Source organism: Sorghum bicolor, chromosome 8, assembly GCF_000003195.3.
Source record: "Sorghum bicolor cultivar BTx623 chromosome 8, Sorghum_bicolor_NCBIv3, whole genome shotgun sequence".
Lineage (NCBI taxonomy): Eukaryota > Viridiplantae > Streptophyta > Magnoliopsida > Poales > Poaceae > Sorghum > Sorghum bicolor.
The window spans coordinates 59,789,734-59,807,034 of NC_012877.2; the positions used below are offsets into that span (position 1 = coordinate 59,789,734).

Consider the following 17,301-nt stretch of genomic DNA (forward strand, 5'->3'; position numbering starts at 1 on the left):
TTCCCCGTTATATCGAATCTTGCGGTGCATGTATGGAACTTTAAATATAGATAAAAAAATAACTAAATGCATAGTTTACTTGTAATTTGCGAGATAAATCTTTTAAACTTAGTTAGTCCATAATTAAACAATATTTGTCAAATACAAACTAAAGTACAATGTCTATTTTGTAAAAAAAAAATTGAACTAAACAAGGCGTAGTGTTCCATATATGTTCTCCGGCGAGAGCATTACGCACCATTTGGCCCAGCTAGTTGCGGCGTTCGCGTGATCGGGACCCAAAACTGCCCCGTTGTTCCTATATAACCACCAGCCCGTAAACCACGCGTCCTCTACGCCCTCCTCACCTACACACGCAACCACAGCCTGCCATGGCACTCCGCGCCATGGCACTCCGCCAACGCCGCCGCCCACGCCGCCGCGCCTTCCCTGTCTCCGACACACCCACGCAGTCCACGGACCACCGGAGCCGTGTGGGTCGTCCGACCAGGCGGATCGCCGACGCCTACAGCGCCGTAGGGGGCGCGTTGCTGGCGGCGGCCAGGTCTGCGCTTCACCCGCGGGCGGCGCTTGTCGCTGCTCTCGGCCTCGACTCCGTCGAGAAAGAGGCAGCCGCGCGGCGCACCGAGCTCGTCGACCAGGACGGGGACGCGGCGTTGCTCGGCGCCAATCTCATCAAGCAGGACCAGGAGATCACGCCGCTTGGCTCCAACAACCTCGTCGACCCGTACCAGGCACTACCAATCGGTTCCATCCTCGTCGACCAGGACGGGGAGGCGGCGTTGCTCGGCGACAATAACCTCGTCAAGCAGGACCGGGAGATGGCGCCGCTCGGCTCCAACCTCGTCGACCCGTACCACGAGACGGCGCCGCCGCTCGGCTACATCCGCGTCAAGGCTGAGGGAGGCAAGAGCTGCAGCGAAATCGTCGAGGAGGAAGAGAAGGACGGAACGACCGCGCCAATCGGTTCCCATCTCACCGGCGGCATCGACCGCGCCTTCCTCGCTCGGAAGGGAGCACGGATCGCCAGCACGCCCAGTCGCAACGGCCCCCCGGAAACCACCGGCAAGAATCATCCTCCTACGACGTCGCAGCGGGCGCGGAAGCCGCACCAGCCCTTCTGGAAGAAGGGCGGAATGTGCGGGGACATCTTCGTTGGTGATGATCGAATGCCCCGCAACTCCGCGAAGGGGCAGCACATTGCTGCTGACGCCGGTCGCCTCCCCAACCCCACCTCTTCTACAGCCCGTGGCACTTCTCGTGCGGCCGGGGTCCGGCATCACCTCGCCGCCGCCTCATCGGGGTCGGGGACTTCTCTTCCCCCGCCGCCGCCGCCGCCACCTTCGGGGTCACCACAAGGCGCACAACCCGCTGCCTCAGGCGCTCTTCGACCGGTGCCGCATCCAAATGATGTGAGTTTCCACAGCCGGTTTACTTCGTCTGTTGTAGCGTCTCCCTCTAAGGGAAAATTCAACTTCCCTATTTCAACCTATTTACTTCGTCTGTTGTAGCGTCTTGCTCCTTCTCTATTTGAACCTGTTTCTGGTTAATTAGGGAGAATGCATCGTTATGAACTTCTCTATTTAAACCTGTTTCTGGAGAATTAGTGGTTGTACTTACTGAACAGAATGGTCTTCTCAATTGTTTTTTTTAATCCATGTGTTGCCATGCTCTGTTTATTATAATAATCAGAGACAATTCTTATATTAACTTCATATGCACCACTTTAGGTTGGTTCTACTACGACATCGCTCCCTCGCTCAGCTGCAGCCGTGGGAGCTGCTGTCGCAGCCGCCGTCACCAACAATTCTTCTCCACTGCAAATAACTATAGCTGCTACGCAAGCTATTCCCCCGCGGTCGCCGCCGCCCACGCCGCCTCCATCTCCGGGTTCAGGTGGTTCTGGTTCGGCTGCACAAGGACCACGACTCGCTGCCGCAGGCGGTTCCCCTCCACCGGTGCCGCCTGCTGGCCCTGCTCATCCCGTTGTGGCCGCTGGTCCACCCGCACCAAACGATGTGAGTTTCCACAGCCGGTTTACTTTGTCTGTTTCTGTTTTGTCTAGCGTCTTGCTCCCTTAATTTAAGGCGTAATTCAACTTCTCTATCGGAACCATACGTATCTGCATCGTTATAATTACAATGATGGTTGTACTTACTGAACAGAATGGTGTTTTCTCAATTGTTTTTTTTAATCTATGTATTGCCCTGTTCTGTTAATTTATATCATAATGCAAATTCAGTATTGAACCTGTTTATGAATAAGTCCCTAAAATCACCAGATCTTGCAATCTTGATGGAGCATGTAATTTAAATTTCATACTGTTCTGATCAAGCACAGGTCCACAAGCATTTGACTGTTTGATTTATTGTCAAATATTGCTTTGCTCGAGTATTAATGTAAATAAATATGTAACTTTGCTACTCCTTTTTTTTTTTGAGAGAACAACTTTGCTACTCGTATACTGACGTTTTGTTTTATTAATTAACTGGATGTGATGTGTACTTCAGTACTATTTCGTGATGACCTCTAACCAAATTCTTTTCCGCAGCGCTATTTCAACTGGGAGTCAAATCATATAAATCTTGCGGCACAAATCGTGTCGACCATATTTCAGGTGATGGGGTTGGGGGATGCCCTGAAAGCATGGACAGCGGGTCACTTGATTCATGCTGGTAGCGGTTGGAGTAGTCGGTCTCGGTATGATGTCATCGACAACTGCTGTGGGAGTTAACTGGATCAGAATAGTGGCTGCTAATTTGGCACGGACAACATCCACAGTCGCAGTAATTCTGTTCCTCCTAATTCTTTCAGAGCCAATTGGCTATGGCTGGGGTATTGGCTTCAGTGCCTTTTTCGGCACCGGAATGATCGTGATTTGGGTAGTGGGGGACCCTGTAGTCTTCCATGCACTGAGAGACTGGTCTGGGAGAATGACAACAACATGGTGCAGTTCATGTTGGGACAGCATGAAGCAGCGAGTGAACGCGCGGTGGGACAGCATGAAGCAGCGAGTGAACGCGCGCTGGGACACCATCAAGCAGAACGTCAGCGCAAGATGTGACAGAATCAAGCAGTGGCTGAACGCAGCGCCTCGTGAGCACGACCATGATTTTCCTTGTAAACCCGATTTTCCTTTCAAAGGAAGAGCAGAGGCTCGATGACCTCGACCCAAGAACGAGAACAGAGGTGCCTCATGTCCATGGACCTAGAAGACGAAGCTTCCCTCCTCTTCTTTTTTTTTTTCCCCTCGCCGTCGCTGACTGAATTTCACTCGCGGACGACGTCCCCCGGCGCTCTCCATTGGCTCCCCTGGCGCCGGCATGCGGGCTCTGCCGGGCACTCCCGCCTTACGATCCGCGCTGTCTGCGCCTGACCCATGGAGTCCCGGCGACCATGGCCCATGGGCCTCAACGGCGGGGCTCCATCACGTGCGTGCGCACGGCCGGGCCCGGGGGAGACAGCCAGCCAAGACACGCTAGCATCTCGCGCTCCTCCCCTTCACCGCCGGTTCAACAAGGGAAAAACCACCGCCTCGTCGTGTGGCTCCGCGGAGAGATTGTCGATTCATCGCGCGCCTCCGCGATTCCCGCGGCCGGCGACCCCTTCCTTCCTCTGTTGGAACGTGGCGTCGTCCGGGTCCGGGCTGTGGGACGTGAGCGCATTCGGCTCAACGGTCCGGCTTCTCTGACACGGTGGGTCCCACCTTTACCTCCGCCTCCTCAGCTCCTCCTCCTCCTCGTTGCTCCTCTCTCTCCCTGTCTCTGCCGCTGCACAGATCCGTCGCGAACAGAGGACGTCAGCAGCGCAGCGCCGCGCCCGCCCCCGCTCCCGCTCGAGCTCGCGCCTCCTTTCAAATCTGGTGGTTGTCGTGCGGAGGATGTCGCCGCTCGGGGAACACGGTATGGTGCTTCTGCTGCCGCTCAGAGATCCACCCAAGCCTGCTTCTGCTGGTGTTGGATCTGATTATGTTGGTAGGATTTGGGAAAGGAACAAATCCACTGAGTTGTTTTCTTTTACGGATATGGTAGTGCCATGAAAATGTTACTGTGACTGGCTAAGTGAATTTCTTCTCATGCAAAATTTATTTCCTGGACCTAGAAACAATCAGTTCTTTTCAGCAAGTGAAATGCTTAGTTTGAGTTTTGATGAGTGAAATCCTCCAGTTAGCTGCTCAAAGCACTGCTAGCTAAATGTGCTTGGTCCAATTATCTGCTGTAAATTCAGATAGAGTATTTCAACATGTATATGTTTTGATGTCTTTGCAGGAAGCCATCCAAATGTGGCGTATGCGGTGTTGTAGTTGCATCATCTGCTGATGTGGAATCACATCAGTAAGTGTGGATTCTCTTGCATTTGCCACTTTGACTCAATAGATAGTGATGCATTTTTTTCATGGCAGGGAATGATAATTCTATTCTTTTCCCATTTCCCAAACAATCTTGTTCATTGGATTGCTGGTGGTTACTCTGTGAAACATGTGAACCGAAATAACCAAACTTGTCCATTGCCTTCATGCTTGATGGCTTGTATTGTAGTTCACAGGTATATTGGTCATGTCCAGTGTAGAACTGTAACAGGAAATTGTACTAAGTCATAAAAATACTATGTCTGGTAACATCAGTTATGCTAACTCACCCAGTAGCAAAAGCACATAATTGTTTGTTTTTGAATTTCCTGCTGACAGTTCATGTATTTTTGGGATTTATCTAACCAGCCCATTATATGAGCTGGCTGTGTTATTAGCTCTAAGCGACATGTCAATTGAATACAGCCAACAGCAGGCTAAATTATTAGTCATGCTCTTAGAGGCGATAGGGCTTGGTGCAGCATTGCTCTGCTCCTGCACGTGGCGGGCTGGTTGCTGCTATCGCTCTCTGGTGGGTTTACTCGTGGTGATAGACCTGAATGGGCTATTTATTCTTGTGCTATTTCGTTCATGTTGTGTTAGGTTTCGAATCCTTTTTTTTTCACTGTATAGGACTCTCTGTCACCTGAAAAGACTAAATAATGGTTGTGTAGGTTGCCTAGCAGTACCAGTTTCTAATATATGGGCTTCTTTACAGGTCGGATAATAATTTCATTCTGTGGTATCTTTTATTGTTGTTAGCTGTCTACAAGTTTTCTAGCTTCTTAGCTTCCTGTTAGATTATGCTTATGATGTTTCTTATAAAATAAATCTTTTGGGTGCCTTTTTGGTCTGAGTATGGTCTATTTTTAGAGGAAAAAGTATCAATTACTCCCCTCAAGTTTGGCATATGTTCATATTACCCCCTAAACTTACATTTGGTTCAATTTACTACCTCCAACTATTTCAGTTGGTCTAGTTTACCCCTTAACATGATTTGTTAATTTTGTTCTTCCATGTATTAGTTGAGTCTTAATATCAACTTTTTTGATATGATACAGAACATCATAGGTTATGTTAGAAAAAAAAATATATCTTAATTTTTTCCACAAGTTTGATAGCTTAGAAAATTTAATAAATTAACACTAGAGATACAATATCATATAAAACATAATGATGAAGAAAAATTATAGTGCATTTTTCTAACACAAAATATGTACAATGTTCTTTATCACCTAATAAAATTTGAAACTAAAATATAATTTGTACATAGAGAAACAAAAAAGAAAACTCTTTAAGGTCTGTCTTAGACCAACTCAAATAGTTGGAGGGAGTAAATTGAACCAAATGTTAGTTTGGGGGGGTTATTTGGACACAGGGTAAACTTGGAGGGAACAATATGGACTTTTTCCTTTTTAGATTAAATAGAGCTTTCTGTGTGGATTGTCTGAGTCTCTTTTATGTCTGCACGATACCTGCTCAGTTTTTTACATAATCCTGAATGGCATAGTGCTGTGCTGTTTCATTTATTTTTGTGTTAACTTTTGGCTTCTGTATTTTCTTCAGTGTATGTAACACTCTGCCACCTAAAAAGTCTGAATGACATTGTGTAGGTTGCCTGGAAGTATCAGTTTTACTATGTGGGCTCTTTTGCAAGTCAGATATAGTGTCATTCTGTGGTATCTTTGATTAGTGTTAGCTGAGTACAAGTTTTGTGGCTCCCTTGCTTCCTTCTTAGGTTATCGGTGAAGAACAGTGCAGGAAGGGATATGCACTTGCTGTATTTCCGTACATGAGTTTCTTGGCACTCTTTTGCATGGTAAGGTTCCTTGTGATGAGCGTCTATGTGAAAGAAATGGTATCTGAATCTGCTTTCTTCTTTCTTGTATGATCTACATCTGCCATTCTATCTTAGTATTCTCCATGTGATAAACGAATGTATGATCTGTTTAAGAAGAGATACTAATTGCTTACTGTCTTCAGCCTGTGTATCGTTTCACGCCTTTCAACACTTACTCTAAAATAGTATAAGGATTCTACAGAACCTGCCTCGAGTATTATTAGAGATGGCCTAGTATTGTGCAGTTTCACAAGGACAGTAACTTAGCTTCCGTGTTTGATAATCAAACCATGTTTTCGATACATGGCATCTTGGACGTTAAATTATTTCTTCCTGAAATTTATGCAGAGTTAATATGACACTCTGCGGTCTTTCTGCAGATTTTGTATTAACAGTGCATTTTCCACACCAAAATGTTAACACACCCAAATGTACACAAAATCTAGTGTACACATATAATGCATTTTCTGTGCTTTTGGTGTCCTATTTGCTATAAAATATTTAACATCTGAATTCTCATTTCAGACCCCAAACCAAGCCTTTTATAGCAACTAACAGATGAAGTTGACAAGGAGTGCAAGATGACTGATAATGTAAAAGAATATTATGAGATTCTCAGGGTACAAATTTTGTAGACCTGTCAGCATATGGAACTTTCCTATCCTTTTATTTGGATCCTATTGTTTCTTTCCAGTTTTCAGGAAAAGTACAAGCGGATATCCACAATTCGTTGTACTACACACATATACTTCAAAGATTAAATGATGCTAGATTGCATAAAATGGTCATAGCCAAATATATGTGATAGGTAGAAGGCAGGGCATAAATCGTCATGTTCTGTTTCTCTGGTTGAACTTGGTTAGCACTCGTGATGATGTTGAACCTAAATTGTCTTACAGTAAATGTTTATTCTCGGTTTGAATAGTGAGACTACTACATTTCCTTTAACTTGAATTATGGCTATTATCATGCTTCTCCCCAAATGTAAATATCACGTACTCACTTCGTTCCAAATTACAAGTCATTCTAAGAATTTTGGAGAGTCAAAGTTTTTCAAGTTTATATAATAAGATAATAACATTTATAATACCAACTAAGTATTATTATATTCTTCATTAGTCATATTTTCAATATATACCTATTTGATGTCGTAAATATTTATGTTTTTCTCTATAATTTTGGTCAAACTTGAGATGTTTTAACTTTCTAAGATTCGTGAAATGACTTACAATTAGAACGGAGGTGGAAGTATCATAGTAAAGTTGAACTGATGATCACATGAAAAAAAAAGGTCAATTCGATGTAATTTTCTGCATCTGTTATGCAGGCATTGTACAAGTTGTCTTATTTTTATTGAAGATAATAACATAAATTGCCCAGTAGCCGTATGTACGCGGTACGTGTGCAGACAGACGACCCACGGCTACATTTTTTCCAAGCCACGCTACATTTTTTCCATGGACTCGTGATTGGTCAGGCCTCTCTTCAACCGTGGACTCTCAGACGACGGATTAAGCTGGGCAGAGCGATTAATTAACTTGGCATCCGACGATAACATTAGAATTTTTTAGGTGTAGAAGAGATCAAGAGACAGAGAAAGAGAATAGTAGACCTAGACTAGAGATTGCTGTAAGATAAAAGTCCTAATAATAGAGATTGTTTGACTTGTTGTGAGATACTACAAAGCATCGACACATTGTAGGCACGTTTGGATGATTGTCACTTAATTCTTTCTATAAAATTAACTTTTTTTTTGAAGAATTAGAAGAAGAGCAAGCAAATGTTTTACGGAGAGTTATTACATTGAAAACTAGTGAGCACAGACACTACAAACACTGAAAAGGGATGGAGGAAATCCCATTATGGAACTACCGAACGCCCGCAAGCCTGCTTCATTAATTAGACCCAGCTCTTCCTTAATCCTAGCACCTGAATGGACGTCCGCAAGCCTGCGTCGGACCCAGTTCTTCCTTGATTAATCCTAGCACCTGAATGGAAGTTCGCTCTGCTGCATGAATTTCAATTCACGTCTCCAAACACAATGAATATATAGTTTGTTTGAATGCACATGCCTGGAAACAGTTAACATGGCTTATTTGGTAGGTTTTTGCGTGCTGGACTGCTGGTGCTAACATTTAATCTTTGGTAGGTCAGCATCTCAATCAGGACTTCTCAAGGTGATGTTGCAATGTCAGTCGATAACATTAGTATATATGGTACCTTGAAACATTATGCATGAGACATGCTAATGCTGTTAGAGATGGCATCTATCTTTAGTATCTAGTCTGATCAGCTGTTTAGTTTATGCAGTCATGTTTCCCCTGTTGCCATTGTGTTGTACTGTCTATTTGGCATGCAATCGAGGCACTAAGGAGGCCTTCTAACTGATTTGTGCTCGCACATTTGTAGCCATGGCTCATGGAGAGTTGTCAATCAGAAACTGGCTTTAGTTCTGATTAAAATGAACAAAATGGCTATATCCATTTCTTGGCACCAAGTAGGCCTTCTCACTTACTAGCTTCTATCCGGTGCTTTTGAGATTCCTGTTGTTTATCCTTAATTAATTCCCAGTAGAATTGCAACTAAACCAATAGGCAGCGGCAGTTGCCCTACTTCCTGTTTGTGGTTGGAACAAAGAAAATCTATGGTAAGTAATCTACAGTTTGGTTAAATCTACCTGCTGTTTTTGAGAACCCATGGATAGTGGCTGAGATCTCAAGGTCATCGAATAACCTTCGTTTGCTGTATCTCTTAACTGGTTATGATCATTGATTGTGGTTTATTTGCAAGGCATGTCATCCATGGGGATTTGTTCTTGTAAGATAGATAAGGTTAGGGTATGCTCTGTGAAAGAAAAAAAATAGTTTCTCAGTACGGTATTATGTAAGTGTCAAACAAGTCAGTTCACCGGCCGGCCAAGAGAATTTTGACAATCTTTGGCCTTGCAATTATAGATAGTATCTTTAGTCCTCACTCTCAACTTTTAAGGTGTCACCGTTGCCAGTGTCGACAGAAATCCGAGCAGGGCTTTCGCCCGAAAGTCTTCCACCCACCAAATCGAAACACCCAAGCACAAAGTGTGCCATCGTTGCAACACCAACTTGCCAACGCTATGCGAGACAAGCCACCAAAACAACGATCACAGCCAGTCACCATAGGCAGGAGATCGCTGCAGCGACGACAAAGTTACACGTTATTACAGTCATGCATTATCTGTCGCGGCCATGCCGACCTCCAAAGGTCGCCTCCTTCCTGCCTAGCACCAGCCACCGTGGAGGCACACAATATCTTGTTCCTGCAGCACCAATATTGCAAGGAGCTTCACCATCACTGTACCTTGCCAACTACTAAGCTAAGGCCTTGTTGTTCAGTTCTCAAAAATTTTCAAGATTTTCCGTTACATCGAATCTTTGGTCGCATGCATAAAGCATTAAATAAAGACAAAAATAAAAATTAATTACACAGTTTACCTGAAATTTGTGAGAATCTTTTGAGCCTAATTACTCAGTGATTGGACAATGTTTGTCAAATAAAAATGAAAGTGCTACAGTAGCAAAAAAAAACCAAAATTTTGTGAACTAAACAAGGCGTAAGGCAATGGCACGAGCATCGATCCCTTTGCAGGCCGCCATCTACGAAGGGTCACGGGTCACCTTCTGCTGGCTGTTGCAACGAGGTAAGCCAGAGCCATATAGGCATGCGTGGCTAGTCAGTAGTCACCATCGCTGATGGCCTAGCTCGGCGTGCAGGTTTATTTGGAATTCAATCAAACAATTGAAACAACAAAGCTCTTTTATTTTAACAGAAAGAAATAAAAAAATGATTAGTTTGTATTTTTAATAAATATTTTTTAATACTGAAATTCTCTGTTAAAAGAGTTCCAAATATGCATTATTCATATGTAGCATATTGGTGCTGCATGCAGTAACACTGTTTCAAATTTTATACACACGAGCATTGCATTACATTGTATCGCGAATGGAGGGAAATTTCTACTGACAAATAAGATAAAATCTATTGACTGGCTTTATTATTTATTTCAGTCAGGAATAACTGGTGGCAGCTGTGCAGATTAAGCAGATAATAACCAATCATCGATAGATCTGCAGAATCAGGTTTTACTGAGCCACTGGTGTCTCCTGGCCAAGAAAAGGGTAGTCTGTGTAGCCAAGCACAGGATGTGAGGTGTAGAACGCGCTCCTGTCATACTTGTTGAGACCCGCCTTCTTCCTGAACCTCTCCGGCAGGTCAGGGTTGGCGAGGAACAGCCGCCCGTATGAGACCAGGTCGGCGTAACCGCCGCCGACCACCCTGTCCCCTTCCTCCCGGCCGTACCCTCCGTTCACCATGAACGTGCCCCTGAACGCCTCCCTGAAAGCATAGCACTGTAAATTTATTTGCAAGACTGAGGAAATTGCATTGGCTAACTGATCATTATTACCGGCTTTGATAGCGTTTCTGGCGGCGATCCGGAAGTCATTCACCATTTGTGGTATATCTTCTGCTTCCAACCTTGGAGGGGCCCCAAACTCTGCATCATCGATCTAGCAGTAAAGTTTTGTTAGATAATGATTATCTACCGAATTTGTTAGGTATTCAGCACTATTTTTCTCTCACAATAAATCAGTGAACAATATTTTTAGTTTTAGCTATGACTTTTCAGCCAAACGAATAGAGACTTAGGGTCAAATGCCGCAGCCCATCAGAGGTTCTAGCGAATACCAAACAAAACCATAAAGAATAATGAAGAACACAAAAGATCAATGAAGATCGAACAAGACGACACCAGTGGTGGGTTGGATGCCGCGGCCCGTGTGCCAGATCTGGCAGAAGAAGAGGGCACCCTTGGCGTGCACGGCGTCAACAAGCGGCTTCCCGGCGCCGCCCGCTGCTCGTAATACAGGCCGTTGTGCGGCTGCGCCATGTTCTCGTACGACCTGCAGCGCGTCACCGGCGCATGAACAACCCTGTATATATATATGGAGCCATCGTCGTCAGGTATATATATATAGGCACAAAAGATGATGAACTATCTAGTCAGTATTCATCTTGCTAATTAATATACTTGACTGACCTGTGAGCCAGGTTGAATTTGCCCATCTTGTAAGGTGTCAGGAGAGGAGTAGTCGCCTCCATATGCCTTGGCTCGGCAGCTCTTTCTGTCTATGGGATGGAAGAGGAGCATTGTGGGGAAGCTAGTTATCGGAGTAGCATTTATATAGAGTGAGCTGATTACTGATTGACTTTTGTTAAGCATGGGACGATGCTCCAAATAAATATCCACGATTCTTCTCTAGTCTAACCTAATGAACTAAATTGACAATTTCTTTCTTTATTTTTTATTTAGTTCATTAAATTACATTAGAGAAGAACCGCGGGTATCTATTTAAATCCCCACTCCCATCCTTACTCCAAATAAACATATTGTCATTTGCACAATTGTTTTTTCTCGAATATCATTTGCACAATTGTATATAGCTCAAAGTCAGAACAAGTAGCGTGTGTAGCATGTGCACCACCACCTTTGCCCCTTCTACGCTACTTGATGCGACCGTGTTTTGCTCTTATATAAATAAATGGTTGTGTGTATCAATCAAGTATGATTAAGGCTATGTTCGCTTGCCTTATAAGCTGCATTTTTTCTAGCAGCCAGTAACGTTTTTCTCTCACAATAAATTAGCGAATAATATTTTCAGCCATGATTTTTCAGAACGCCATATATATGAAACCTCCATGTGCTAGATTTACTTCCTAAGTGATTAAGTTGAGTGTCATGTATCTTGGTTCGGTTTCTTATGGTGGAACCTACCCTTCCGGGTTTAAGTTCTCGACTTGGTACGGGTACTCGTATTTTTTTTAGATTTAATGGCGTTATGTTTTTAGTGATAGGCGATGTCCTCATCGATAGCGAGGTGCTCTGTCGACCAAGTCCTTAGGAGGTGCTCAAAGGAGTAGAGTTTGTATGCGTGTGACCTTAGGGGTGAGTGTGCGTCTGTCCACTAATAGAATCAACAAGTTTCCCTAAGGTATATTTCTTTCCTTATAGTTTTTAAGCACCCTAGGGAAAGAAATGTTTCCCTAGAGTTAGATGGTAAAATCCTAGAGAAACTTTTCTTTCCCTACAAAATTTGGTTTGATGAGCCAGGATGGCACGTGGGTATCCTGCTTCCCTAGAAAACACCCAGATCTATCTTCTTCTAAAACATTGCTATGAAATTTTCTAAGCGCCGCATTCTTCATCTCGCGCGCACATCCTTTGGCTCGCAGTCGAGCACGCCGCCCGCCGCTTCCCTCCCCAACTGCCCACACCTCCATGCCGCACGCGACCCCGGCCACTGACGGTGTGAGTGTCTATGTTGTATTATGTAATTCAAAAAAAAGATGATATATACCCCTAAAAAAGTTGAGTGGCATATAAATATATTAAACATAGGGTATATGCATGTATATGTGCGGCAAGGTGCATATAAGATAATAACACAACTTATTTGAAAAAAAGTTATCCAGAGTAGGGGCTAGTGTCCACCACAGTTCCTACCCACGCTCCACTGGTCCCATAGTTTGGACAATCAATATCGACTAATAATTATAATAGCTAACAAAAGCTTTTGCTAGCAAATAAGCAAAAAAAAAAAAGTCCATCAACATTCAAACAATCTCAAGGCACGCAACATAGGACAGAGCATCATTTAGAAAAAGAAAATCTAAAACTAGTTTCTTAATTTTTTGACATAAAACAAAATTTCTATGAATTTTCTAAGATTAAACTAGGTTTTAGTATTTTTAATTATATTATTTTTCATGTAAAAATAGATTTTTGGAAAATTATTTTTGTGAACTTTTGGATCTCACTTCAGCAAAATCGTCAAAGCATAAAAGTAAGTGTTCTAAAAGTTTCTTTTGGAAATAAATAAAATGGTTTTAAAAGTTGAGGAACGTGAGAAAAACTTGTTTTGTAGTTTATGGAGAAAAACCATACGACCAGCCCAGCCCACATTGGGTAGCCAGGCCCAGCCCATAACCCCAGCAGCACCTGCGACTCCATTCCACTTCGCACTTGGACGTCGGACGAGCCAGCCCAGGCCCATACCACATTGCGTATCCAGGCCCAGCCCATAACCCCAGCAGCACCTGCGCTATCTGCCACTCCACTTCGCCGTCGACCGTCGGAGTCGGAGGTCGAACAGATCCACCGAGCGTCCGAGCCCTATCGCCCCCGACGCCGGGCGATGTCCTCGCCGGCGGCGCATCAGGTCGCCGGCGCCCCGGCGTCGCAGCCGATCTTCCCCGACGAGATCCTCGAGGAGATCTTTCTCCGCCTCGACGCCGGGGAAGACCTCGTCCGCGCCTCCGCCGCCTGCACGACCTTCCGCCGCGTCGTCTCCGCGCGTCGCTTCCTTGACCGCTTCAGGTGCCTCCACCCCCCGCCCGTCCTCGGATTCCTCGAGTTCGACGCACTGGGAACATTCCACCCCGCGGAGCCGCCCCACCGCGCCGCCCCCGCCGCACGCGCCCTCGCGCAGGCCTCCGACTTCACCTTCTCCTTCCTCGGCAGGCCTCACTACTGGCGGGTCTGCGATGCCCGCGACTCCCGCGTCCTCCTCCGTCGCGTCAGAGTCACCACCGTGTTAGCTGGCCTCGTGGTCTGCGACCCCTTGCACCGCCGGCACGTCGAGCTACCTGCCATCCCCGACAAACTTGCGGCTGCTACTGGGTGCCGGGGCTTGCAGGAATTCGATCCCTTCCTCGATCCAGACACTGGCAAGGACAAGGAGAAGCAGGATTTGTCATTCCGGGTGATCTGCGCCGTTCAGTGCGAACACATGCTCGTGACCTTCGACTTCTCTTCAGTCACCGGGCAATGGCGAGGCATGACGTTCAATAGACCAGTTCCTTTGAACGATACCTCTGTTAGGTTTCCGAAGCTGTTCGAGCGCCACTATGCACACAGCTGCTACTTCTGGACGATCGCTCTCGGCGGCAATTTTATGTTCATGCTCAACATGCATGATTTGGAACTCTCTGTTGTTGACCTGCCTCCTGGTGTATTTTGCCCTCGAGAACAGGCCATTGTGGAGGCAGGGGAAGACATGATAGGTCTGTTCAATCTTAGTGATGGCATGCTGCAGCTCTACTATAAGTCATTGCGAGGAACTGAGTGGCACCACGAAAGGATAATCCCCTTGCCCAGACTGAACAGTTACTGGAGCATCCTCGATGCAGCTGCAGGGCACTTACTCCTACAAGCGACGCCACAGGATTGTTCCCCTTATGCAAAGCCGGAGTCACAGTATTTCACACTCAATCTCAAGACATTCCTTGTTGAGGGGCTTTGCGTTTCGAATCGGCACATTACAGGTGCTCACCTGTATGCGAGTTTTCTGTTACCATTGTCACAGCCAAGCATATGATATGGTACGGACCTTCCTTATTTTCATCAAATTTGGAAGTAGTGATTTTTATGCGCTCTTGCATCCTACTTATTCGCGTAGCACTTTTGTTTGGTGCATCATCTCAACTCAGTTCCATGGTTCTCACCATGCTCGTCTGCTGATTGACTGTTTATTAGGGGCATGTCTTCATTTCGTATTTTTATGTGTTTTTGAGGGAACTGGAGGGGTTTACACCCCTACAGAGCGTATTTTTATGTGTTGTTTGGAAAGCTGATCAAATAGGCAATGATTTGATGATTGTTGCAGTATTGTTCACCGTGTCAGTGCCAATCAACATGTTTCACTACCAACTTCAGGTTTTAACTTTTACCAAAGTCAGATTTTATGTATCACTGGCATGCAATATATAATTTCATATACTCCCTCCATTTCAAATGTAAAGTGTAGTTTGACGTGTCACATTCTCAAAAATGAGATGTTGACTCTTCATTTATCCTACTTTCAAATGTGAAATTCAATGATACCATTTTCATAGAATAATTTAGGCTTTAACTTTCACCAAGGTTCCAAAACACGCTAGGTGCTAGGCCACTTCCTAATGCCTAGGTGGTTTAAATGTAGATTAAATGCGATTAAGTGTTTGAGCTTTTTTATTTCTCAATTTTATATTTGATGCTAGGTGCCTAGGTGGTTTGTGATCTGGAATCATGAGTTTATGACCCAAAAAATTCATCTGCTAGGTGATGTTCTGTGCGCTAATAATCAACTGCCTGCCAGTTAAGTTTGGATGTTGCATACTTGCTCTTGGATAGTAATTTGAAAAATCTCACCTGATGTACGGCTATTATCCTATGCATTAAAATAATAGTCGACTTCTATTTAATTGTTACTCTGAATAAATGCACACATCATCTTACTTAAAGTGACAATCACTGAAAATCTCACCTAATACGCCACAAGCAGCTAGCAGATGATAAGTGATAACCCAATGTGCTAATATTAATCAATTTCCGTTTGTGTTTAGACTCTGAATAATTGCATGCCCCTATTACTGAAAGCCCTGTGTTTCTTTTTTTTTTCAAATCGGAAGCACTACTTTTGAGTAACAGATGAGTGATGATTGTGTGATACCATTCCTAAAACCGCAACTTCATTTTTCGTAGTATTATTAGTATTAGTTAAAATATATTAGACCTTTACCAAATCTCAAATTTGTGCTGACCTGTATGAATCCATGACTTATTCATTGTGGTTCTATTATTGGTTCATCTTGGCAACGATGTCAGCCCCTCCTATTTTTTTTCTCGATCCACCCCTGCTTTTCTTTGTTGGAATGACTGGAATTGAGTTACCCAGAATTGAAAACCCTACCTAATTCCTGTTCAAATGTTCCATATTTTGATAGGTCTGCTGTCTCGACATTTTGGTCAGGAATTCCCAGGGTGATACCATGGCAGTTGGCAGTATCTTTGTCTGATGACCTAAGATCAAGAACATTGTACATGGCATCAGGTGCTCCTGTCTAGATGACATCTAGTTGTAGTTTGATCGGCTGTTTTGTTTCTGCAGTTTTTTTTCACCCATTCAATGTAGAAGAATTTGAATTTTAGAATCGAAGGTTCATATTATAAGACTTCTCAACTCTTATCCATTTTTTTTGGAATGAACTGGTGGCCTTATGTTGTATTTTGGAGCTATTCAGTACAAAATAGGGGCACTATGGAAGCCTTTTCACTGATCTGTGCTCTTAAGTTTGCTGTCATGGCTTTGTGGAGATTTCTCCTACGGATTCCTCGGTACAGTCGTGGGAGACAATGTTTTTATCCATCCCCCCCCCCCCCCCCTGTCATGCTTGTCTTGTTAATTCACTTTTAATCATCTGGTACTGTTCCATGCTGAAATCATGAATAGTGGCTGAGCCCTCAAGGCCTGTGTCAACTGGCTCTCTTTCATGCATTCCGTTTTTCTCTTGTAATCTGATTGTCATCCTTGATTGTGGTTGCTGATGATCTGTTTTCAAATGTCTGATGCAATGACCATGCAACAATGAGGATGTATTTTGAGTGAAGAATGGTGTGATTTGGTTTGCACCGGGCAAATTGTTCATTGTTTCAATTTGCGACCAAGGCTGACACGCACTTTCACTATGTACCTAGCTGTAATAAGTTTCAAAAAATAAAAATCAAGATATGTCATGAAAACCATGCCAAACTTTTTGTGAGATCTGTGTAATTCGCCGTCTAACAGATCCATTTATAGTCGGTTCATCTATGCCAAGCACCCTCGTTTAACTTCTAATCAACTCGTCGTAAATCAGCTTGTTTTGAATTCCAAAAACGATGAGTGTAATAGATGAACAATCTGCAAAATGAAGATCAATTTCGGAAACAAGCCTTTGAATCTGGGAAAAAATTAAGATCAAAATTCCACAGCAAGCCTGTGAATTCGGCACAATCTCTTTCGTTTTTTTTTTTTTGGAAGAAGTCCACTTTAGGTTGCTCAACTTTCGCAAAAGTCTATTTTCTATCCATGAACTTTGAAACCGGGTAAAATACATTCCTCAATTTTTGAAACCATACATATTACGTCCCTGACATGGTTATGAGCGGTTTTGAATGCAGTTTTGTCTTTTTCATTTTTATTTATTTTGGCTGAATATTTGTAAAATTATAGTAAAACACATAAAATTCATAAAATAGTAAATATGATTTTGTTGGACT

The 17,301-nt window shown here is 44.0% G+C and overlaps 4 protein-coding genes across 13 annotated transcripts; 2 read left to right on the forward strand and 2 right to left on the reverse strand.

Annotated features, from left to right (window-relative positions):
• Positions 346-7,854, forward strand: LOC8070140 (uncharacterized protein D806_0078). 9 transcript variants are annotated; one of them, XR_002455613.1, is made up of 7 exons: positions 346-1,412; positions 1,731-2,018; positions 2,552-3,902; positions 4,269-4,334; positions 4,403-4,880; positions 6,087-6,167; positions 6,714-7,110. XR_002455613.1 is itself a non-coding variant. In XM_002442463.2 (4 exons), the coding sequence occupies exons 1-3, from the start codon at positions 372-374 to the stop codon at positions 4,317-4,319; spliced, it is 1,380 nt and encodes a 459-aa protein (XP_002442508.2). In that variant the 5' UTR covers positions 346-371; the 3' UTR covers positions 4,320-4,334; positions 6,087-6,326. The 9 variants fall into 9 exon arrangements, 1 of the variants encoding a protein (XP_002442508.2); XR_002455611.1 differs by having other exon boundaries at positions 4,269-4,880; XR_002455612.1 differs by lacking the exon at positions 4,403-4,880.
• LOC110429508 (putative 12-oxophytodienoate reductase 10) lies at positions 10,307-10,675 on the reverse strand. Its single transcript, XM_021466138.1, has one exon. The coding sequence runs from the start codon at positions 10,673-10,675 to the stop codon at positions 10,307-10,309; it is 369 nt and encodes a 122-aa protein (XP_021321813.1).
• On the reverse strand, positions 10,595-11,359 carry LOC8070141 (putative 12-oxophytodienoate reductase 9). The gene is given in 4 exon segments (XM_021446540.1): positions 10,595-10,732; positions 10,975-11,070; positions 11,073-11,155; positions 11,263-11,359. Coding segments are annotated over 4 exon segments (249 nt in total). The 5' UTR covers positions 11,325-11,359; the 3' UTR covers positions 10,595-10,724.
• On the forward strand, positions 13,338-16,319 carry LOC8076678. Of its 2 annotated transcripts, XR_002455618.1 has the most exons (3): positions 13,338-14,603; positions 14,888-14,937; positions 15,987-16,319. XR_002455618.1 is itself a non-coding variant. In XM_002442464.2 (2 exons), exon 1 carries the CDS (start codon positions 13,418-13,420, stop codon positions 14,597-14,599), a length of 1,182 nt encoding a protein of 393 aa, XP_002442509.1. In that variant the 5' UTR covers positions 13,338-13,417; the 3' UTR covers positions 14,600-14,603; positions 15,987-16,319. The 2 variants fall into 2 exon arrangements, 1 of the variants encoding a protein (XP_002442509.1); XM_002442464.2 differs by lacking the exon at positions 14,888-14,937.